Below are 24,679 nucleotides of genomic sequence, written 5' to 3'. Positions count from 1 at the left end.
TATGAGCAGAAGCAAATATTCAATCAACCCTCGATAATTAACTCAACATCAGGCTTTTGTCATTTCCCTGCCCCCGCTTCGGAGAATGTAAACAAACCAAGAGGCGTGACAGCTAGCCGACATGCTAACCCGAACCGAGTGATGTTTCAAAGTCTTCGAAGCGAAAAATCACACAAAACTAGCCTGGAACATTTCACACGTCGGCGGGGTTGTCGATTGTCTTTGCCGATCGACAACCCACCCGGCAGCGAGCAAGTTACAGCTCATCGTTCCACTGCTGCGGGCAGAGGGCTCGTTTGCGGGGAAGCAGCTGGACAATGACCGCCGGACAAATCGACTGATGTCGGAGGAGCGCGTAGCTGTCACATGGTCAACACGAATATGGCGTAAAATAATGCTTTACTACACGGCAAAGACGTAAACAGTGAGAGAGTCATACGAGAATGGCTGCATTTGTTGTGCAGCTAACATGGCAGGATGTGTCTGAGGAGAACTTTTCTATATGGCAGTCCATGATCAAACGTAAGTAAACAGTCCTTCCACACGAAGAGGGCAATAAGCCGAGTACAGCGCTCTCCCGGCGAGGGTGTGTGTGACAAGATGCCGGTCGTCAGCCACAAAATGCAAGCCACTTCCTTATTAAAACGTGTGCCATCATCCCAGTATTTGACATAATACAAAACATGATGTTTACTCACTTCCTCGTAAGTCCAATGGTCCCACAGTTGTTGCACACTTTTCTCGGCCGATCTCGGGGTGAACGGAAACTGAAGCCCAAAAAGGCTGACACGCCTCTCCCTGGTGCAGCTACAAAAGCCTGCAGGCGTTTGGCTGGCGTGATGCAAAAAATAAACGAATCAATCCGCAAAATCAGCTGAATCCGCAGTCCATCTGCATGCTATAAAGCAATGCTATATTGTGAAATGCTGACACGGGTGACGTCACATTCACATTCGTTCTAAACCCGAAACTGGAGCCGGAAGTCACTCATTTTCATGGCGTGGGATTCAAAAGTGGAATATATATAATACGATCGTTTCCACACACATCCAAGCGGTCCATTTCATTCGAGAGCATAAAACACTGGTGAAATATGAAATAAACATGCTTTTTGGTGTTATTCACACTTTAAAGAAGATTAAAAAACTACAGCTTGTTCACGATTTTTAGCATGAACAACTCAATTTTAAGCATAACATCTAAATATCAGTTAAATAAGTGATATAATTTCAAAAAGATTCTAAATATTTTTGGTAATGTACAAACTTGATTTGTCACTCACATCCAGAGTATTTTGTTCCCATTGGACAAACATGACTTGTCACATCCACACATCCACAGTATTTTGTTCCCATTGGCTGGAGAGAATCAACCAACCAACGTCCAATCAGAAAAATGGTAGGCGTAAACCACTTCATGACGATTCTCCTACTCGAACAGAAGCGGATCCAGAGGAAACATCCGATGTGAGTAAAATGAAGAATGTAATCGTCAACAGCGTTTGTCCGAGACATAATACGATGCAATTAAAATAGAACGCCAGTAATTATGACGGACTATCTCCCCTCCTTCGTTCGTGAACCGATTTCGTAGCAAAATTAAGATTCTTCATCGACGAGGCTATAGCTAACACGTCCATTGAATAATCGTGTGCCTGGGTGCCATTTTCTCGTGCATCTCAGTGTTAGATAACGTTTTGTTAATACATATAAGCCCATTCATCTGGGTCGAATAATCGATGTACATCTCCGTTACCGTCGCGACTCGGTGAGGACATCGACGGAAAATGAAAAATGCGTTCTTCTGATGGTGTGCTAATATTAGCAGCCGCTGGTGATGAAACAAAATGGCGTTGCCTTTCACACTGGACTTGATGATGTTGTGGGGATTCGCTCTCTTTCAAATGCTTTTTCCCCATAATCTTAGCCAAAGCAAACAAAGTTATATATACTATTTTAGATGTACCAATCGCGTGATTTAGCCATAACCGTCGCCGTTATTTTTTCTGCGGCTTTTGTAGGCGGCAACATATATGTTAAACGTATTCTATTGTTCGTAATTACAAATGTTCAGGAAACAACTGGCCGGTAGGAACTTAACAGCACCAAGAACTACATTTCCCTTTTAAACATGCTTGGTTCGCATGATTTGTTTGTATCTGCAAGATTGCAGTAAAAATGATTACTATTAAATTGGGGTGTCTGTTGCCTCATATCTGGCGATATGATTCGTATCGCCATTCACAGGTCACGATTCGATTCGATCCTGACTAATCCTGATACTACAATTAAAGACTTATTGCGATATTTGTCTATCACTTTAGAAAAAAAAAACAAATCAAAATGGACACAAGTACATTTATATCAATGTATTCCTGAAACCTCAGCCTCCACTCAAGTAAAAATGTTTTGTTTCAACAACATATGGCTTTCATTAGAGGCGTGAATCTTTGGGCACTTCACGATTCTACGATTTGATTGTAAGTCGATCATAGATGCCCCCCAACCCCCAGCTATTAGCTGCTTTTAATGTTTCGTTAATTTCATACATTAGTTACAAAAATTGTACAAAAATCCTCTCACTAGCCACGTTTACATGCTGACTTTTATTCATACCGATTCAAATCATTCCGAATGGAAATTTCAGATCAGCTGTTTACATGTCACTTCATCTATTCCGATCCAGCGTTTACATGTGACTGCCTTTATTCCGAAAGGACGTTTGACAACTGCCGTCTGACATGCGCAGATTAATCAAAACAAAGCGTCACGTTGGAAAACATGGAGATCGATCGTCGGAGTGCTGCTGTTTTAACTTTAACCCACTTGTTGTGTTTGTGGGGTCGTATCCGCTTCTGCTGTTTTGCTCTTTTGCCTTGTAGTAGCCGGTTTTCCACCGGTTTCTAATCTGGTCAACCCTCTGGTCTATTCCGGCTTCGTGTAACCTCTTGTGAACTTTTTTAAATAGTTCACTGTTCCTCGTTTTACGCCCGTCTAAGCGAGCAATTATATTCAATTCTTTTAAAGTTTGAATTAAATACAATCTTTCCGCCGGACTCCAATTTGGTACGCTGTGCTTGGAAGCCATGTTGCAAGTGACGTTACTTACGTCACAAAGTGACGTCACCACGTCAGTACGGAGCATGTGCAGAAAGAACGCAACCAGACACCATTTCGCTTCCCTGTTTACATGATATAATTTTACTTCTAATCGGTTTGGGAAAAGGAATATTCCACCCCTGTGAATCGGAATGAAATTCCATTCGGTTTGGGCCTGTTCATTCCGAATGAGGTGTTTATATGGAACACATTTATTCGGTTTGAACAAATATTCCGATTGTAATTGGAATATTTGGCTCCATGTAAACGTGGCAATTAGAGCTGTCCCGACTAGTCGACATAGTCGACGTCATCGATGACGTAAATCCGTTGACGAGCACAACATCCCGTCGACGGTTAATGAAGGGTTAAGAAAAATATATGCGTGGAAAGTTAGAGTGTCGGATGCTCTGTTTGCAAGCGGGGAAAGCGGCACAAAGCCAAAAAAAAAAGTGTCCAAAACATTGACTTATTTCAAAGAAACAAAGGAGAGTACACTCTTCTGTCCTGTCTCTTCAGTGCCAAGCTTGGCTGCGCGTCGGCCGTGAATAAACACCTCAAGCGCCTTCACGCAGTTTGTAAATTTTTTTTTTTTCATTTTTTGTACACCAGAGGGTGCCGTCGCCTTACTAAATAATAATGTTTCATTGACAATGGGCCTATAAGTGCTATTAGTATTGTTCTTAATGCTAATTGAAAGGTTTATTTCATGTTATGGTTTATTTTAATGTATAGAAAATTATATAAGGTTAAAAGGTCATAAATATATACAGTATATACAGTCATTGCACTCAAGGGAGAGATTGTCAATGATAAGGTAATAAGGTAAAGGCAATTCATATAGGCAATTCATTGATATATAAATAAGGTTTAAAAGGAAAAAGGTGAAAAGTTTTTGTTAATTTCTAATTGTGTTGCTTTATTTGTGTGCACCGTAGCTCTTACGGTGTGTTTACATCAAGGATGGAATAAAAGTTGTAAACCATCAGTTTAAGAGACCATCTTTTCAATCGGGATGCTACACTAGTTAATTCTATCAGCATTTGAACTCATTGTTTATTTGTGATTTATTATTGTTATTTACGTGTTTATTTGTACTTTAATAAATAATTTGAGTGTTCCAATATGTTTTTTGTGAATTGATAAGCGTCAACAAAAATGTCATTGCTAAATTAGTAAAAAAAAAAAAATATATATATATTATTAGATTAGTCGACTAATCGTAAAAATAGTCGGCTGACTAATCGGGAGAAAATTAGTCGTTTGGGACAGCCCTAGTGGCAATTGTCATTACCCGGGTAATGGAGAGGGGAAATGACAAGCATGATGTTTACTCTCAGTTCGTTCCTCATTGTGTCCTGAAGACCACGCTGACTGTGTTTTAGTTCCGCTTTACTTGGCATATTTCAATAATCGGAATTTAGATGTTTGTGAATTGTTCTCGAATCTTCCACGGCCGAATCTCGAATAATCTAAGAATCGAAAATTTCGCACACCTCTAGCTTTCATGATAACATTTTCTTTTTTTAGTGCAATCCTGCTTTAGTCCAAACCTGCTCAAATGCAGGATTCTAAATACTCCATGCCTCTGTTTTATGCAGTCAAAGCCAAAATTATAGTGTTATATTGCTGCCTCTATTCTGAGCGAGCAATAATGGATTTTGAGCACACCTGCTCTCGCTCAATTTCTCAACTCGTGCACACGTCGTTTTTTTTTTGGCGTGCTCAATTCAGCACGCGCTACTTGCCCGATCGTTCCTAGTTTGATTAACACAGAATTGTGTGTTTCACGACAAATAATAAACTGCCAATCGTTTCGGGTGCGACGCGTTTAACCGCTTCTGGGACGTGTCTGAAACAAAGCCGCTCTGCAACTGGTGTGCACTCAATGCTTGACTTTAACAGCCGCGTTTCACTACATTGACGTGTCGGCAACGCTGATGCGCCGCAGATGCGCCTGGTGTATTGCTGGGGTAAGGATCGTTATGGACGGATTTTGAACCAATACGAGAATTACGTGACTTAATATCCCGATATCTCAGAATTAATTTTGTTTAACACTCCTTTTATTAACACATTGACTACCATTGACAACAACACACATCCAATTCGTTGGAACTGATTTAAAGCCTTTATCATGACAAAGGGTTAAGGATAAGGAGTCATTGTTTGGAATGTCAATTACAGTAGAAAAAAACAAAAGTTTTAATGCGTCATTTTCTTTCACCCTCTCCAAACTCTAGTTTTATTGCTTTTATGCTTTAATTATGACAGTCTTACAACGCCCCTGTCAAATAAAGTTTTACTGCCTAATATCTTTTGGTGTGAATATCTTATAATACAGTGAGGACGGCTGCGTCTTATAGTCCAGTGCTGCTTATCAATGAACAAATTCAGTTTTCGTGTCAAATTTGGTGGGTGGCTGCTTATAGTCAGATGCGCTTCATAGTCTAAAGAATTACGGTAGTTACTTTTCAGACACCCTGTAATATCGTATACAATTGATCAAAGGCCCTTGAATCCTAATCAATTAATGGCACACTTTGCAAAATTGTATTGCCGTCCAAAAAAATCGAATCAATCAATATTGCATCATTACACCACAACTATTAACTTTGTTTTTCCGTTTCTTCTCAGATAAAGTAGCTGCTGCACCCAAATTAGTCACTCTTTGGAACCAAGATGGTAATCATTTACGCCCCCTTCAAACTTTAAATGAATGTAAACTTTGTCTGGTAGTTAATTATCTAACAATCATGTCTCTGATGCCTCTCATCCAAAGCCCCCTCCATTGCGATACCGTTCCTTGCGTGTTTTTATGCACGACGACCGCCATGTCATGGCCAAGCATTCTGCAATCTACCCTTCTCAGGAAGAATTGGAGAATGTGCAAAACATGGTCTCCCACACAGAACGAGCTCTGAAAGCAGTCTCAGACTGGCTGGATAAACAAGAGAAGTGTGATGGTGATGGTGCAGATACTGAAAAAGAGAGGTATGTGATTTAACGACATATTTCAAATAAGTAATATGAAGGTTTTAACTCCTTCTCACGGTCGTATCACTTAACCCATTTGCCAGTGAGCCCAAAGAACAAGCCACACGTACCCTTCGTGGTGTGATGAGAGTGGGCCTTGTTGCTAAGGGCCTATTGTTGAAAGGCGATCAGGACCTTGAGCTTGTTCTCCTTTGTAAGGACAAGCCAACCATCAATCTTCTAACAAAGGTTGCAGAGAACCTGTCTACACAGCTTAAGGTAAGAGTTTAGATTGTTTTCTTATGTTCCATCTCCCATGGATTGCGAGCCTATGCCACCACCTCTTGGTGAATCAGGAGCCAAGTGCTTTGACCACTGAGCCAGAGCCATGTAGAAAGAGAGTTGCGACACTCCCATAGGGATCCATTATACGATTTAACTTCCGGGTAATGAAGCCTCGTGTAGTTCCAAACACCGCTTCGACGAGGGGGGACCCCATTCATATGAATGGCTGGCTGTCACGTATATTCAGAGGTAAGTTGATTGAAAAAACGACTCCTTTTCAATTTAACTGTATTCTATCATGATGTATATGTTGAGTTTTATTTTTATGTGCGTGGCGTAATTAAATATTTTATCTTGGTTGACGAGCGATTTTCTCCTACGAGCGATTTTCTCCTACGTTTTAAGCTGACTCTGCTAACTGGGAAGATATTGCCAGGGGTAAATTAAGTCACTACCTCCTTTAAATTGCCAACCCTTTCAGAGGCCCTTTGTGACATATACAGTGCTCCTCGAAAGTTTGTGAACCCCACAGCGATGGTCAGATTTTTTGTAAAAAAAACTAAAATAACCTTATTAAATGTTAAGTTATACCCAAATCCACAATACTGACATTCCAAATAATGGACTGAAACAAAAGAAATAGTTATATTGTCATTCTTTATTTAACAAAAGTGGTTGATTTAAGAAAAACTCAGATATCATGTGTGCAAAAGTATGTGAACCCCTTCAGTTAATAGGATATTGCGCCTCCTTTTGCAGAGATTACCTCAACCAAACGGTTTCTGTAGTGACTAATCAGCCTCTCACATCTACTTTGGGGGATTTTTGCCCATTCTTCCTTGCAGAACGCAGTCAGTTGAGAGAGGTTTGATGGGCGTCTGGCATGAACTGCTCGCTTCAGGTCCCGCCACAGCATTTCAATGGGATTTAGGTCAGGACTTTGACTGGGCCAGTCCAGAACACGAATCTTCTTCTTTTTCAGCCATTCCTTGGTTGTATTGCTGGAATGCTTTGGATCATTATCATGTTGCATGATCCACCTTCTGCCAAGCTTTAACTTCAAAACAGATGGCGTCAGGTTATGTTCTAGGATTTGACAATATTCCTCAGAATTCATGATTCCCTGGACTATGTGGAGTTGTCCAGGTCCTGAGGATGAAAAGCAAGCCCAGATCTTGACATTCCCACCTCCATGCTTCACTGTTGGGAGAAGGTTCTTTTGGTGGTATGCAGTGTTGACTTTTCGCCAGACATGGTGGTTTTGGTTGTGACCAAACAGTTCAATTTTGCACCTACATCAGTTGATGAAAACTCTTTTTAATTTAGTCTCGACAACACAACTGTTAAAAAAACAAAAAAAAACTACTGAATTGATTGATTAGGAAATCAGGTTGAAATAATAGAAAATTCCAAAATGTTGAGGGGGTTCACAAACTTTTGAGCAGCACTGCACACTCATCTGTATTTGTGAGTCTTGGTAGACGACCGGCTTTCACGTACTTATTTGCCTGATTTTGTAAGCTTTGAAGGTATCACCCTAATTGAAGAGTACCAAGTCAATGCATGACAACCTGTATTCTTAACACCAAAATGTTTGACATTATATTTGAGAGATTTGTATAGATTGAAAAGTGATGTCAGCAAATAATAGACACAAATTCATAAAAGAAAACTAATTTAATGTGTGTGTATATATATATATATGTATATTATATATATATTTTTAAAGTTACATTTTCATGATGCACATCATGCTGCTGCTTGTGCTGGGGACAGCTGTTGGTGCCTGCTGATGGTGACTTTTGGCACTTAGCTCCTGCAAAAAAACAAACAAAAACACCTTTTAATTTCATGTTTTGAATAGAATAGAATAGAGTCATTACCCAAAGTGTAATGAGATTCAAAGCTGCCCCATAGAGTGCACACACACTTACTTTTTGGACCAATTGGTGTGTCCAAATGCTACACAACCAACCATCACAACCCACGGATCTATAGAATGTTAGGTGTAAACAACAAACCATGACACCAATTTAACCAATTGTTCAATTAAAAAAAAAAAAAGATTTTCTTATACATTGTTATTGTGTATACATTATACCATGTTACAGAAAATAATAAAATTTTGTTCCTGGCTTGTAATCATTTTATTTGTGTTGCATGGATCCACACTAAATGAAAAATGCCTCTAAAGAGGTACAGGTGTGGTTTTGCTAAAATTAGAGGCTATATTAAAAATTTCCGATTTTACATCCTACTTATGTAGAAAATATCAGTCAAATGCCATTTATTTGTGTTTCAGGTCAAAATGAGTCTATAAAATAAGGAGGAAAATGTACACACATGTGCACAAGTACAACAGTAAAGGAAAGTAGAAAATACAATTTCAAAGTCATGATCACAAACCCACACTTTTTGGGGAAAACATGTTTTATATATGTCAATGCAGCGAAACAAACTAGGAACTACCGCTTAGAATCTGGGAACAAAATATGTGTTTAAGTGTTACCACAGTTAAGTGAATCAAGGAAATCTCGACATTCTCTGGAAAAACGGTATTCTAGTTGTGGGGAAAAAAACAACTAAATCTTACATTTCAATATAAAAGTCGATTTCCCGTGCTGCTAACACAAACAAGAAACTTTGCACAACATGGGTAAAGTTCCTTTCTGCTGGCAACAAATGAACATCAACACATTTAAAACGCAATGAAGAACGGACCGAGAGTAAACATGCTCAACTTATGCTGCTAGATAAAAAAAAAAATAAAAAAAAAATACCTGACTGCAGCCGACAGCTGCTACAGACTACGCCCACTTAATGCTACGGTAGATATCACATGTATATAGAAGTAGATGCAAAATGATACTCAGCTGCATTAGCACATGTTTAGAAAACTAGATTCGAAATGACCAAATCGCCGGCTTTGGTAAACAGCTGGCATCTTAAACCAGTAGACTTCTCTGGAAGGCTGTTGTAGCGAACCTTCCGAGTGAACCTTAATTAACTTTTTATCTAAAATACTAAATCGGCAAAATCTTGACTTGAATCAATCTTTAAATAATGAAACGGTTTTAAAACTTTCACGTCTTAAGTAGACAGAAGGGAAACTATGGACTAACGGGAGCAATTTTAACAACTTTAACGGTTGATTCACAACATTAAATTAATGGAATGTAGTTTATAGCTGCTGATAAAGAATGGGGACTTGAGTATTTTATTTTCGGTTTTGAACTGTTAACTTGATTCTGAAATAGTAGCCCGAGAGGATTTTTGTACAATTTTTGTAACTCTATGTACGAAACATTAAAAGCAAAGGAAAGTTTAAAATAGAATTTCAGAGTCATGACCACAAACCCTAACTATTTGGGAAACAAAAGTGTTTTTATATGTCAGTGCGGCAAAATAAACTAGGAACTATCACTCAGAACCTGGGAACAAAATATGTGTTATATTTAATGTGTTACCACAAGTAACTGAATCAAGGAAATCTTGACATTCTCTGGAAAAATTCTTGAAAAACTCTTCAATAAATTCTTGAAAAACTCTTCAACAATCGACTTGACAAATACATTACAAAACATCATTTATTATATGATAGCCAATACGGGTTTAGAAAAAACCACTCCACGGCGCAGGCCCTAGCAGAGTCTATAGAACTGATCACAGATGCTGTTGACCGAAAAGAATACTCCGTGGGCATTTTCCTGGACTTAAAAAAAGCCTTTGATACTGTTAACCACAATATCCTACTGGACAAACTAGAGAGACTTGGAATGCGAGGCATCGTTCTAAACTGGGTGAGAAGCTACCTGGAAAGTCGCTCGCAATATGTTACATATGATGGGTGCAGATCGTCTACATGTCTAATTACATGTGGCGTGCCCCAAGGCTCTGTCCTGGGACCGACATAAATGATTTGCATCAAGCATCTAAACTACTAAAAATGGTACTTTTTGCGGACGACACCAACATCTTTTGTTCTGGAAAGGACCCACAGAGTCTATCTATACAAATAAATGCAGAATTAGCAAAACTGCAAAAATGGTTTGATGCAAATAAATTATCTCTGAACCTCGAGAAAACTAAATACATTCTATTTGGAAGAAAAGGACTGAATAAGAACCTAAACATACAAATAAATAATGTTGTGATACAAAGAGTACAACAACACAAAGTATTAGGTATAGTTCTTGATCACCGCCTAACTTGGAAGCCGCATGTGGAGAAATTGCGCAACAAACTCGCTAGGAGCATCTCGATTCTCTTTAGAGTTCAAAACATGCTAGATACGAGGGCTCTCCAAACCCTATACTGCGCACTCGTTCTGCCGCACCTCAATTACTGCCGAGAGAGCTGGGGACGTACATATGCAACTCACCTAAGCCCACTCTTTATCCTTCAAAAAAAAAGCCATCAGAATTATTCATGGAGCACCGTTCAGAGCACATACCAATTAACTTTTCATCAAGTCCAGGCTATTAAAATTTCACAACCTGGTTAATTAAAAAATAGCTCAAATGATGTATAAGGCCAGTGCTTCTCAATTATTTTCTGTCACGCCCCCCCCAAGGAAGACGTAAATGTTTCGCGCCCCCCCCAAACTCTCTGCCGCCACTGTAAATAGTATCATTTGTCTATAAAATTACTATTATAAATACGCATCTGCCTAACATTGTGTCCTTTTTTTCTATTAAAGAAAAAAAGTAACGTAGATCAACTTATAATAAAGTATAACTTTATTAACATTGTTTTGTTTGTAACAGAGAAGACTTGACGTGCATCAATTTGCCTGAATTTTTAAAAAAAATCACAGCCAAACTAAAAATACACTCAAGGTACATTTTTGACCATTTGATACAGAAAAATAACATGTCATAAAATCAGTAAATAATAACAAAATTGATTAGAAACATTCACTCATGAGGACAATGTGCCAAGAAATTTGACCGAAAAAACAAATCTGAATAAAAGAAAAAAAAAGTGTCCTTGGACAGGACAGTTCTTATTTTTGCTGCTCACAGTATTTACCTCCTTTGCAATGGTGTGGAGTTATTTTTGCAATGAGCATGCTAACAATGCTCACTAGCTTACTGATATAACACTGACAAAGCAGGATGATTGTTGGCAATATTCGGCACGTTTTCACTGAAAAAATCAAGCGGCTTAACAATGAGATTGGGGTCTAATGTCTTTAAGTGGCGTTTTAATTGATTTGGCTTTTGGCTGTCTGCTATAATTATTTTTAGACACAGTAAACAGTGGTCTTTCATCATCACCCACTGTATTAAAAGTCAAAGCTAAAAGGCAAACGGCACGAAAAAAGCGCATTCACGGCGGCCGAGGTAGAACCGTAGGTGAGGGCGGTCGTCGTGACGATCCCAAGCCGAAAACGGCACTTCTCGGGCGGCGACGTGAGAACCGGACAAGACAGTGGGTCGCTGCGTGAGTGAGTCCGGTCGTAAAACGGCTTTCGAAAACGGCGGTGGCACACTGCTCTTCATATCTGTTGTCTGTGTGTGCTCAGTGCTCTTCCTTAGTTCAAAAATACTGCGCGCACTCTGAAAATGAGAGCGCCACTGCCACCTACTGAGTGGATGTGCAAGTACACTTTATTCCAGGAGGGCAAAAAAAAAACATGTTCCCCGAGGTCACATGCGCCCCCCCTGGCATCGCTCTGCGCCCCCCCAGGGGGGCGCGCCCCACTATTTGAGAAGTACTGTATAAGGCCAACACAAACAGTCTCCCAACTAACCTGCAAGCATTGCTCCAACGAAGAGAATCCTCCTACGATCTGAGAGGAAGCAGAATGTGTACCTATCAGACCATTAGGACTACAATGAAATCGTTCTCGATTGTAAACACTGGGGCTCGCCTATGGAATACATGTGATGCAGCGCTAACGAATATAAATTCATTAAGTTACTTCAAAAAAATGTATAAACAAAATATAATAAAACAGTACATTGACCAAACTCCATCGCAACTGTAAAACGCACACACATCACAGATAAGATGTTTTCACAGCAAAGGATGATTAAATGTCAGGGTCAGAGAATAAGACATAACACTTGCTCTTAGGACATGCCCTTCAGCAAAAGTACACTACTGAGCTGCCATTGCAACGTGAGTGCTGTGTTTGACCTGAGACAAAATGGAACTTGTAGATTGGGCACTGAGTTCTATGGATAAAATATTTTCTACGATGAGACCGACATCCAACCAACGCCCATGTCCAGCCAGCACCTTACCTACTTGGACATCAACTGATACAATTAACTCAAATTGACAATATGTGAAATTTCCATGGCAATCAATGACTTTTGAACGAAATGCGTAAGACTATGACTGGACTGATACACAATATGCTGTTTGTGTGACCCGGGCTGATGGGGGACGGGTTTCCGATAAGCATTTGCTTTTCCCGTCTTCCTTGTCTGTCTTCGTCTTCGTCTTCCCTTCTGGTAAACAAATTCCACACTCTAAAACTGTTAATGATTTTGATGATGATGATGACAATGACAAATTCATTCAAAAATTGTATTCTATCTGTGAAAAAAAAAACTAAATCATCTTGCATTTCATCATGCATGTAAAATTCGATTTCCAGTGCTAATGCTAACACAAACATGACTCTCCACAACATGGGAAAGTTCCCTTTTGCGTAACAGTTTAGTTTTCAGTTGTCGCCTTACCGCTCCAAATGTAAAAATAGCATTTATAAATATGTTATAATGCAATGACACATGATACATGATATTATCCATTTTCCCATAAGTGTCGCAATCACTGCTGTCAGTTCCATTGAAAACCTTTACAGTGCTGCTTATGCTTGGAACTACTCACGTCTCACGCCTACATGAATACCTGGACCACCCGCGGAGAGATCAGAGAGTGTCGCAACTCTTTCTACACAGCTCTGCACTGGGCTAAAAGCCCAGACTAACAGCTCAGCCGTTCGTGTGCTCTTAAACTCTTTCAGTGTCATTGATGATGATGATGGATATCCAGTTGTGTGGATCGTTTCATCCTTCTGCTGTTAATTTCAATGAGTTCAATTCATCTGAACTGATTGGACTGACTGGCAGTGAATGCTCATCATCAACACATTAAAAAAAATGTCTTGTTTAAAAAGAACTGGGCATGCTGTTTTTTCCCCCTTATCGTTCTTACTTGCACTGATATTAACTCAATGGTTGCCATTGACGGCGCTAGACCCTTTTGACTGGGAGACAGTCAAAAGGGATTAGATGTCATGCGCCGTCGATGGCACTAAAAGATGAGCATCGACAGTCAGTCTTTCCAGTTTGAATGAATTTCAAAGCATGCGTTGGTAAATGTGCAATTGATAACAGATGAAAAAATGTGTATTTCCTGCAGGCCATCACAGAAGATGAGTATGTTGTGAGTCAACACATCCGGGAGGCCGCTATTATCATTGAAAATACAAAGGAACCGCCTCTGACCCTAACCATTCACCTGACGTCTCCGTTAGTTCGAGAGGAGATGGAGAAGGCTGCTGCTGGCGGTAAGTGCCATTAGACTTTAGTGTCGATTCTTTTTGTAGCATCCCTCCATTTCCAGCTGGGAGGACATGCAGACAAGATAGATATTGTTTATTGGGCCTTCAATGGAGCTAGGGGACAAGAAAACACTGTCACATAATTAAACTGTGCTATACTTATAGCTCTGTAGACAATCTCATAGTTCCATGTAATGTAATAGTACATTTTTGATGGCCCAATATACAGTATAGGGCAGGTAGTTTTGCTGAAGACATGGATTTGTCTTCCAATATTATGGTCAAGGTCACAAAAGAAATGAAGGCTTACTGAGAATTTAAACAAAAAGAGACCACTTTGTTTGCATGTGTTTTATCATTCATGAACGGTTTGCATTGCAGCAAAAATGTGTAGCACAAGTTATCGTGAAACTGTCCTTGGTTGGTCAGCCCAGTAGTGGGCTGAGTGCAATGTTGCACTGAATAGCTGAGGGTTGCAGATAAGGACAAAAAAAATCTATCTGTATTTCGCACAGAGGGCATGTAGATCTATGGGTTCTTCACCAAATTACACGAAAATAAATGCACTACCTGACAGTTTGCTGACTCTCAATCCTCCTTTCATTTTTTTTCTCGTAAACCCTGCTTTTTTCCTTTGCGTTCAATTAATTAACAGTAATATAGAAGAATGTATGTTGTTGCTTTTAGCCGAAATCATTTTTTGTATCGTTAGATTAAAAAAAAAAAAAAAAAAATGCAATTAAGGACCCATGTGCACTGAATCATCCCCAGTTGGTGGAAATGGGGGTCAAGAGTTTCAGAAAGTACTGTACAAGGGCCTCATTTGCAACCCTGTGCTGATGCTGATCCCCAGTTTGGGTCTTTGTAAGCCATCAGTTTTGCTGAAGTGCAGACTTGTTTTGACACTCACCTTTTGTGTACCTGATAACATGTACCTGTGGTTCCAATTCTGATTGTCTCTGTCAAGCCTTCTAGTTTGTCAATTTTAGGGACGCTGGACCTTTGACCAACTGGCCGCTCTCTGTCTCGGAAGGGGCAAAGTGCAGTGTACCCAGTATTGGGGCAAAGGGGAGGGGCTCTTCCTCCTGTTTGTATCAGAAAAAGTACACCACAGATATGCAACCATGGAGATGCAACCTTCACATTATATTTTGTAGTTAGTTTGATGTAGATTTTGGTCCTGCTAGAAACATGTAAAACCATATCAACACGGAGGTTAAGCGCATTTAGTGGTTCTCCAGTGGAGGAGTCCCCCTCCCCTTACCTCTTCTGCCTGTGGCTTGGGAAAGCTGCCTGTGTTCCCCCTGGCCGGATGACAGAACTCCCCTTGGTCAAACTGTACCTTGTCTTCTTATTCCACCTGCCAATAGAAACGCTATCAGTCAACGATCCCCCGGATGCTCTGGACAGGCAGAAATGCATTATTGCCTTGGCGTCTCTTCGCCACGCTAAGTGGTTCCAGGTTTGGATCTTGTCTTTATTTGTCTCTAAAACAAGTAGTATCAAGTTTCATTCATATGCTCTTGTTGTCTTGTCTTTGATTTCACATTTGAATTTATCTTTAACGGCTCTAATAGAGTGTACTTTTTATTAATGATTAATCAAAATCTTTGCCATGACAGTGCAATCAAGTTAGTTACTTTTTCAGCTATAGGGGTATTTGAGTTCTATTTAAATCTCACAGCTACTTAATTGACAGCTTTGATTTGTCCTAAAAGCTACCCATTTCATCCAGTCAGGCAAAAATACATTGGCATTTGATGGACTAACCAGGTATCCAGGTGCAATATTTCTATTGTTCCACTGTTGATAGTAGTCATAGTACAACTAGTTGTCATGCAAGCAAAGGGTTGCAGGGCTCAAAGTTAACATTTTAGGACAAATCCTGTTTTTGGAGGGGTTGCCTATACAGTGGCACACTTCAAGTTGCCCTCTTTGTTCAGGATTACTTATTAGACGCAGATTTGAACTTGACCAAGTACCAACATTTACTTCTAGATAGAGCTAATAGCCTAAAGCAATAATGAGGAGCCACGCTAAAACAAAACTTAGATGTCAAGTAGAAGGATGCAAAATACTGTCATGTGGACCTCAATTGGTCCCTGGCCCTCGGTTTCAGATTTACATTCATGCAAGTTAGCTGGACACCTGATTTCATTTCCTCCTTGGCTGCCATTACAGCGATAGACGTCGAATCTGTTTTTAATCTGAGGGCTGCTAGCGATTGTTCGATCGCCACCAGGTCCCCAGCCAAATTGGATTGGACGTCTATCGCTGTCAGTGGCAATGAAACATGATCACTCAATAATACCAGCCATCCCAGTTGAAATGGATTTGAAGTCCATCATTGTCACAGGCAGTGAATGAGTTATCGTCGAGACCTGGCGTTTTTTTTTTTAAGAAGCCACGCGCACCATTCTCATGTACATTCAGGGCAACTCGCTCTTACAGGTGTAACAATGTAACAATAATCACTGCTTGAATTATCTGACGGCTTCCCCATCCCCACTCGAATGACAAATCGAGTCACCGCATATTTGCACACAGCTCTTACTTGTATGTGTATTTTCTTCATAAACTTGCCTGATCAGGCATGTTCTATGTTATCTCCGCTTGCGGGAAGCGGTTAACTTTGAGCCCTGAGTTGTTAATTAGGGGTGCAACGGTTCAATTAGCCCACTGTTCGGTTTGAAACTCTGTTTAGGGATCACGGTTTCGGTTCGGTTTCAGTTTGTGTTTTGCTTTTTTTTTTTTTTTTTTTTTTAACTGCCTTTATTTTGCTTTAAAAAAAATAAACACTTGAAATGTAAACATTTTCGACTGTTAAAATGCCTCTTAGCTCTTTGGGTAGTGTAGTGACTGGCTACTGAAATACACACACAGTAGAAAAAAAGTTACTTGGGAAAGTAACTGGTGATACCTTTCATGTTTTTTTTTTTTTTCATTAAAAAAAAACAAACAAACCCAAAAACATAGTAAACTTTGCTATGTTTGGAGGTCATTTAATGTTGTAAATCAACCGTTAAAGTTGATAAAATTGCTCCCGTTTTTGCATTAGTTCCCTTCTGTCTACCTTCGACAGGTGAAAATTTTAAAACTGTTTCATCCTCTAAAGATAGACTCAAGTCAAGATTTTGCCGATTTAGGAGTATTTTAGATAAAAAGTGGCTTAGGTTTGCTCGGAAGGTTTACTACAACGGAGCCTTTCTGAGAAGTTTACTGCTCAAAAATGGCGGCTGTTTACTAACGCTGTCATTTCACATGTAGTTCTATATGCATGAGATATCTAGGCGTAGATTGTATTCTGTCGGCTACAGTCAGGAAATATTGGAGCCACCTAGCCTAGCATCGCGTTTGCTACAGCGTCTCAACTAGAGCTGAAACGAGTACTCGAGCAACTCGAGTAACTCGAGTTTAAAAACTGATCCGAGTAATTTTATTCACCTCGAGTAATCGTTTAGTTTGACAGCTCTAAGCATCACGTTTTGCTAGGACTACTTTTAATGCGGGACAGCGCGCTGTCACGTGCGGAGAGGAAGAGGAAGAGAGAAAAAAAAAAAACCGCAGCCGACAGCCGCCACGAACGACGCCGACGTTGCTAAATACTAGCCCGCACAATGCTACATTGGTAACAGGCAGCGTCTGGTGCGTCTCATAGAGATCACATGTATGTTGAACTAGATGCCAAATTACAGACTCGGCCGCGTCTGGGCAGCGTTTGTAAACAGCCGCCATCTTAAAGCAGTACAGCGCTAAGCGCTAATAAAGAGCGCTAAGCGCTGATAAATAAGATTAACGTTACTGTCGCTACTAGCTCACGGAACGTTAGCCCTGCGGAGGGCTAGGTTTCAATTAATTAAGACCACTGTCGATGCGTGGCTAACGTGTCTTACATACAGGCTTTAACATAACATAGCATTGTGGAGTGATGAGGGTGTAAAATAAAAACTTAATCATGCTAACTATAGATTTTAGCTCAGTGGTCATTGCTGGATAAAACACCAAGTAGCACTGGTCCCTAATGTGCTCCAATACAGCCTGTATCATACATTTATTTTGAACACAGCAAAAACTCAAAATCCTGTCAGGACTTACAGTTTAGACTAACTTAAAACTTAACTAGAACTTAAAAATGGCTTGACACAAAGAGAAATTCAATTGAAACACGTGGGGAAAAAATCCTAACTTTTAAGTGATGTGTGTTATCAAGCGTAATGGCATTTTTAGGTAAGATATATATATATATATTAATAAGATCTAAAAGTGTTTTGAGTGAAAGCAGTGAATTAGTCTTTTTTTTTTTTAATTCTAGTTACATCTGAGATGCAATTGTTGGCTATTTTCAACAATATACATCGAAAATAAAGACATTGATTGACTGAAAATGGTTCAAGATTACATGAAATGTCTTGTTTTCTCATGTATATGTATAATTGCTCTTCACCTAAAAATATATTTGTTTTATCCGATTACTCGATTAATCGATAGAATTTTCAGTCGATTACTCGATTACTAAAATATTCGATAGCTGCAGCCCTAGTCTCAACACACTTCTCTCTCCGTGTCTGACTTTTTCTCGCGTCATTCAACCAACGTATTAACGAACATTGTCTCGTTGCAGATTCGGTGACCAAATCCGAACGGATGAAAAAAAACAAAAAACGTAATGCACGAAAAACGCGCAGATTTTGAGCGTAACGTACGGTGTACACATTTAAAAATCAGTGCTCACTTGTACAAATTACGACGAGACCGTACAACTTGACAGGTATGAATTATAGTGGACCGTCACAGTTAGGTAGTAGTAGGCCTGTCGCGATAACAAATTTTGGTGTGCGATAATTTATTTCATAAATTATTGCGAAATGCGATTTTATTGCACACCCCCCCCCCCCCCCCCCAATTTAAAAAAAAAAAAAAAATTACAATAACACTGTGAGAATACAGTATATATTAATAGATCATGTGCACCCATTTAAACGCAATAAATGTTTACTCTTAAATTCAAAAATACTTTTTAGGAAATCACAACTAAAAACAATTGACCATGCCTCTTTTAAGTAAAAGACAACAATATTAAAACTGCACAGAAACACAGAAGAAATAAAATGTGTTTTTTAAGAAAAATAAAATTCCACTTAATAATTTAAGCATCTAGGCAAGTGAAAACGTTTCCCCTCATAGCTTCTGCTATGGCGTTCCATGTGTAACACAGAGGTACCTCGACATACGAAGTTAATTCATTCCAGGAGCTTGTTTGTAAGTCGAAATGGTCGTATGTCGAGCAGGATGTTCCCATAAGAATACATTTTAATTCCAATAATTCGTTCCACAGCCCAAAAACCCACACTACATCCTTAATAAATACTGCTGTTACTATTGCGAATAGCAATTGCAAAGAGCAAAACAAATGAAATATGAATAAAAATCAGAATAACAATAATATAATAATAGCAATAATAACATTAATACAGTGCAGTACCTGTAATAATGTAACAAATGGGCTTCTAATGTGGCAGACTTTTTTTGCTGTACCTGAACGCACCGCGGGGCTGACGGTGAGCAGGAGAGCGCTATTTTACCTTGTTTCAATCCTGGCGTCAACAGCAGTGGACACTCGGCGAGTTGATGGAATAAATTATTTGAAACCTGACGAAGCTGGCGATTACTTAGGCGATGTTACCACAATAAAAACTGTCACCTTAACTTATAAAGACTGGCAAACGGAGGGGGACCGCCGGCCGAGATCGGCATTCTATGACCCAGTTCATAGATGCACACACCATGCTTATATTTTGCTATCATTCACATCTTCATTTCAATGGTAAGCGTCACCTTTTCTTTTTTTTCTCCACCTGCACTAAACTTAAATTGCACTAAACTAAAAACAGAACTAAATTGCATTTTGCGTTGTTGGTAACAAAGAAGCTGAACTTTTAACAGCACGTCAGCCGCACGCGCGCACGCAGGTGCACGCGAGGCGATAAATCGCAGCGGAACAATTATCGCCTTCATTTTTATTTGCCGTGCGATAAATGGAATTCTTGCATATTGCGACAGGCTTAGGTAGTAGCACTCTGTAGCACGGGACGTCCAACCATCAGTGGTCAGGGCGAAACTGTGCTTTAGCGAAATCATCTTCGATGGCTTTGCGTGCCATTTCATAAATGTCGGGGATTACGTTGTTGGAAAAATATGTCCGCGAGGGAACAAGGTAACGCGGGTCAAGCATTGCAAATAAATTAACGAAGCCTGCCGTGGGTTTTCACTGGTGTCATCTTCGGGGTTGTCCTGCCCTGAGAAAGTGATATCTTTGGGTGATGCAGGCTGAGGTGCTGGAGTCATGTTATAAAAATGTTGCCATTACCATGGGGAACAAGCGCCGAGCAATGCTTGCAATTTTTTTTTCTTCAATATTTTCTCTTCTTGCGCATTGTAGTCCACGGGGAAACCAAAATGTTGCCACACCGCAGATTTGATAGAAGCCGGTGCTTCCTCAAAATTCGGTCTCTCCACCGCTCTCCATAGCTATTTCTTTCTTGTTTCACTTCGCTCGTAAGCGAGAGAGGGCGTTACTCTGCTTCTATTACACAGGAGCTTGACAGCGATCCGACATTTACTTGCGGGGTGGGAATTTCTCCACAGCGGTGCTTCACGTCACACACAGGCACACAGAGCTCGATCAATTCATTCCACTAGCGTTCGGAATACATTAATTGCAAAACCGAAAAGGTGCGGTTCATAAAGGCGTATTGAACCGTACAGGGCGAACCGAACGGTTCGGTTTTGAACCGCAAACCGTTGCACCGCTATTGTTAATGTAGACGTTTGGAAGAGAAAGTGCTTTTATGTTGTGTGGACAAATCATGCAGTCGTACTATAGCTACAAATCTAATGATATCACATGCAGTGTAACGTTTGGATTGTTTGTTCCTTCTTTGAGTGTAGATTATAGTATCTTTGTGTGGTCTTTCGGTTCTTTTATTTTTATAACAATGAGTGCTTCATTACTGCAGCCATTTTAGCCTCATCTTTCCCCATTCTCTATGTTGCAGTACGTCGCAAATCAATCAGAAATATTGCACCTTGAGTACTGTTCTAGTATTTGTGTGTTTTTTAATTTTTCTGACAATAACGTTGGCATATTGACAATCCACACACTTGTCACATTTCATTAAAATGCGCTCCTATTCAAAGCTTGAATTATGTTCGAGCCATCTTTGGCTACACTTACCGGTAATTGTGATTTGTTTTTTTGTTTTTTTGCTTTGTTCACAATGCTATAAATTTCATTGTCAACTGACTCACTATCAGTCCTGAGTATGGGTCACTTAAGGTGTTTTGACATTATTTTCTACAATGTGTAGGTTAAGGTCATGATAGTTTTTGTGGCAGTTTTTAAAGTTTAATTACATTTTGTTTGGATAAATTAATTAGCTTCCCATGGTCATTACTCCTTTTTTTGACTTAATTTGCTTGTCGTCCCATGCCCGCACCCTTTACCCCCACTTATTGTTTCCTCAGGCCAGAGCCAACGGGCTGCGCTCCTGTGTAATTGTTATTCGGGTTCTAAGGGATCTGTGTGCTTGCATCCCCACATGGACCCCACTTGGTGGCTGGGTGAGTTAAGGCTCTTTCATAACCATACAATAATTGGAATTTGGAAGTCCTCACACAAGAGTCCAGAATCTTTGTCTGATATACAATGAAACCAAAAGGTCATCCTCAGCTGTTTTTCCTAGAAACTGTGAGAGTCAGGGAACTGATCAAAGAAGATTGCAGTCACTTTTGATGAGTCAGACTCGGTCAGGGTCAGTGATGAGATTTTGCTAAACCTTCGTGCAGGAGGCACAAGAATGAAGAGGGACAAAATAAGAGAATTTCTTTTTTTTTTTTTTTTTTTGGGCAGCGCAATTTATCTCTATACACGCTGAGCTTTTTTGTGAAAAGGGTTGATTTTTCAATGAGTATTTCTAAACTAAAAAAATAGTTAAAACATGCATGTGCATCTTTTTATTCCTAAATCATCAAAGGATCATGTCATGAACATTTTTTCCCCCAATTTTTTTACATTTTTGAAAATGTCATTACCAGTTAAAGTTGAATAATTTCAAGTGTCAAATATGGAAAATCCCACACTCTGCTTGATTGCATGAATATAGAAAAATTCTGGTTCTGAATTCGTTAATGATTCCTCCCAAATTAAATTGTATTAATCGATAAACTCTTCCTAGTGCTCCTGAGTTGTGTGGACGGGTAAGAAGCACAATGTTGCCTGGTACTTGCATAACAACAAATCTAATTGTCTGCAGAACCATGGATAGAAAAGAAAGGGAGGGGAATAGCAGGTTGTAGGGATTATTTAAGGCTTACTTCAGTTTTAAACTAGCTTGAGCCTGAAACTGAGTTGTGTTGGTTTTTAGCAAGCATTGTATGACTCAGGGGTGGGTAAACTATTCCACAAAGGGCCGCAGTGGGTGCGGGTTTTTGTTGCAACCCATTAAGAGGACACCTTTTCACCAATCTGAAGTGCAGTCAGTCGATTGCTAGCAGGTGCTTCTCATTTCTGCTGAAACCTCATTGGATAAACTATTTAAACTCTCTGTGCTGGGTCAGTTGGAAGAAAGACCAGGACCCACTGCGGCCCTCGAGGACCGGTTTGCCCACCCCTGGACTAGCTGGTCTTATTAAAACTTAAAAATGTTAATCTTCTCTACTGTGTAGCCACTGGAGTTGATCTGTGAAAAAGCCATTGGCACTGGAAACCGGCCCATGATGGCAGGAGAAGCAATGCGCAGAGTCTTAGAATGTCTCTCTTCAGGAATCCTGATGCCAGGTAAATTTTTGTATATGTAACTGAACAATACCGTTTGACAATTTTTTTTTTTTTTTTTTTTTTAAAGCAAGGTGCTCAAATTAAAATTTTCTCTTCTGCAGATGGAGCTGGAGTTGCTGATCCGTGTGAAAAAGAACCTACAGATGCTATAGCTCACTTGGATTATCAGCAGAGAGAAGACATCACATTGAGTGCACAAGTAAGAAAGATGCCCTGTGGTGGCAACGTAGGCACTACATGTAGAATTTACCCCTTTTTGTATCCTTAGTATGCCTTAAGGCTGTCAGCCTTTGGACAGATTCACAAAGTGCTTGGAATGGATCCGCTTCCCTCCAAGATACCCAAGAAAACTCCTGGACCACGAATTGATTATATAGGTAAACAAACCTTGTGCCCAAGAGTTGTAATGTAATTGAATATGTGAAATTAAACTTTTCCGCATAATTGTGGATCAGTGCAAATCCCACCCAGTACTGCATATGCCCCACCAATGAAGCGACCCATTGAGGAGGAGGAAGAGGGAATTGAAGACAAGAGTCCCAATAAGAAGAAGAAAAAACTGCAGAAGAAATGTAAGTTAACTTTCACAGTTTAGGATATTTTTTTTCTTTGTTTAAGCTTTTCGAGGATTGAGTTATGTTCGTTTACCAAAAAGTTGGTAATAGCAAAAGTTCTGCGTAAGCTCAATCATGAGTTCATAACAGACTTTTTAAGTTTAATAGAAAATGTTTCTCCATGTTGCACACCAGCGTATTCAGCTCCCTTTGCTCGGATATTGCGTTCCAATCCATCATCATTTCCAGCAACTACTTCGTCGTCCATCTTCGGAAGTGTGTTTAGTTTTGGTAACGGCTTGGGTTATGCCACACATATGTCTGTGTTTGAGTCCTCAACCCCCCCCCCCCCCCCCCCCCCCACACACACACACACCCTACCGACGTTTAACCAAAAGTGGCTGAGCCTGATAAGTATCGTTACTTTTCCCTATGTCTGAAAGCCACAAACAGAGTAGAATCCAGTATACATACTGTACACTGTAATGGTGCACTACATTATCGCTGAAAGTGGCTATTGTCTTTTGTCCACCAGCTGCAGAGGATAAGTCTGATCCTCCCCAGGCTATGAACGCCTTGATGCGACTCAACCAGCTGAGGCCTGGTTTACAGTACAAGCTGATATCACAGACAGGCCCGGTCCATGTTCCTGTCTTCACCATGGCTGTAGAAGTTGACGGCAAGACCTTTGAAGCATCCGGTCCATCTAAACGGACATCCAAGCTACATGTAGCTGTCAAGGTGAGTGAGCTCATGTTGGTTGAGGGTGAGTTTAAACAAACTGTTAAGCAATGTCGTGCCTATGGACATTGTAAGGAAATTTCTAGTGTTTTAATGATTTAAAGACCCCCTTTTAAAGGGTACCACGGATAGAAAGACATTTAGTTCTTAACCCTTTAAGGTCTGGGCCTATTTTGTCTGATTTTGCATGCCTTTGAAGTAGAGCAGGGCGGTAAACCGAAAATTTACCGTCACCGAAATTCTTAACGATGACCGACGTAATTTTGACCATGTCAGTAAATTCGGTAGATTAATAAAACAAGAAAATATAGTCTTTTCATCCCGCTTTGATTCTGTGTTGTTCGTCTATGTTCATTCCCCTTTAAGAAAGCAGTGAATGTGCTTACGTAGGGAGTCACGTGATCATCAGGAAGCCAATCAAACAAAAGCCCGGTAAGCTAACGCTAGCAGCTAACGTTACAAGCAAAACGTGATGGAGTGTGGCTTAAGGGAGGTTCACCAAACTTTCAACCGACATTTAGTAGACTCTTGGTGGCATCCAGACGGGCTTTCACCCGCTGTCCTCCTTTGTTCTCACGATTTCCGGAGATGGTGCTTTCAGTGCTTTCTACTGGTAGCGAGGCTAACGCTAGCTAGCGGCTAACGCTACATATGAACGTTATGGAGT

At 40.0% G+C, this 24,679-nt stretch overlaps 1 protein-coding gene across 3 annotated transcripts in view; it reads left to right on the top strand.

The window, feature by feature from the left end:
* The first annotated feature begins 1,370 nt into the window (after positions 1–1,370).
* Positions 1,371–24,679, top strand: part of ilf3b (interleukin enhancer binding factor 3b) — a 33,728-nt gene continuing 10,419 nt past the window's right edge. For all 3 annotated transcript variants that reach the window (XM_057861446.1, XM_057861445.1, XM_057861447.1), the window contains exons 1-12: positions 1,371–1,466; positions 5,736–5,783; positions 5,881–6,092; positions 6,179–6,353; positions 13,740–13,887; positions 15,252–15,343; positions 21,406–21,501; positions 22,606–22,717; positions 22,819–22,916; positions 22,986–23,094; positions 23,173–23,289; positions 23,807–24,012. In XM_057861446.1, coding sequence (XP_057717429.1) covers positions 5,781–5,783; positions 5,881–6,092; positions 6,179–6,353; positions 13,740–13,887; positions 15,252–15,343; positions 21,406–21,501; positions 22,606–22,717; positions 22,819–22,916; positions 22,986–23,094; positions 23,173–23,289; positions 23,807–24,012 — 1,368 coding nt within the window. In that variant the 5' untranslated portion in view covers positions 1,371–1,466; positions 5,736–5,780. The remainder of the gene's footprint in view (positions 1,467–5,735; positions 5,784–5,880; positions 6,093–6,178; positions 6,354–13,739; positions 13,888–15,251; positions 15,344–21,405; positions 21,502–22,605; positions 22,718–22,818; positions 22,917–22,985; positions 23,095–23,172; positions 23,290–23,806; positions 24,013–24,679) is intronic.

Source organism: Corythoichthys intestinalis, chromosome 16, assembly GCF_030265065.1.
Source record: "Corythoichthys intestinalis isolate RoL2023-P3 chromosome 16, ASM3026506v1, whole genome shotgun sequence".
NCBI lineage: Eukaryota > Metazoa > Chordata > Actinopteri > Syngnathiformes > Syngnathidae > Corythoichthys > Corythoichthys intestinalis.
This window is presented reverse-complemented; position numbering and strand designations above follow the sequence as displayed.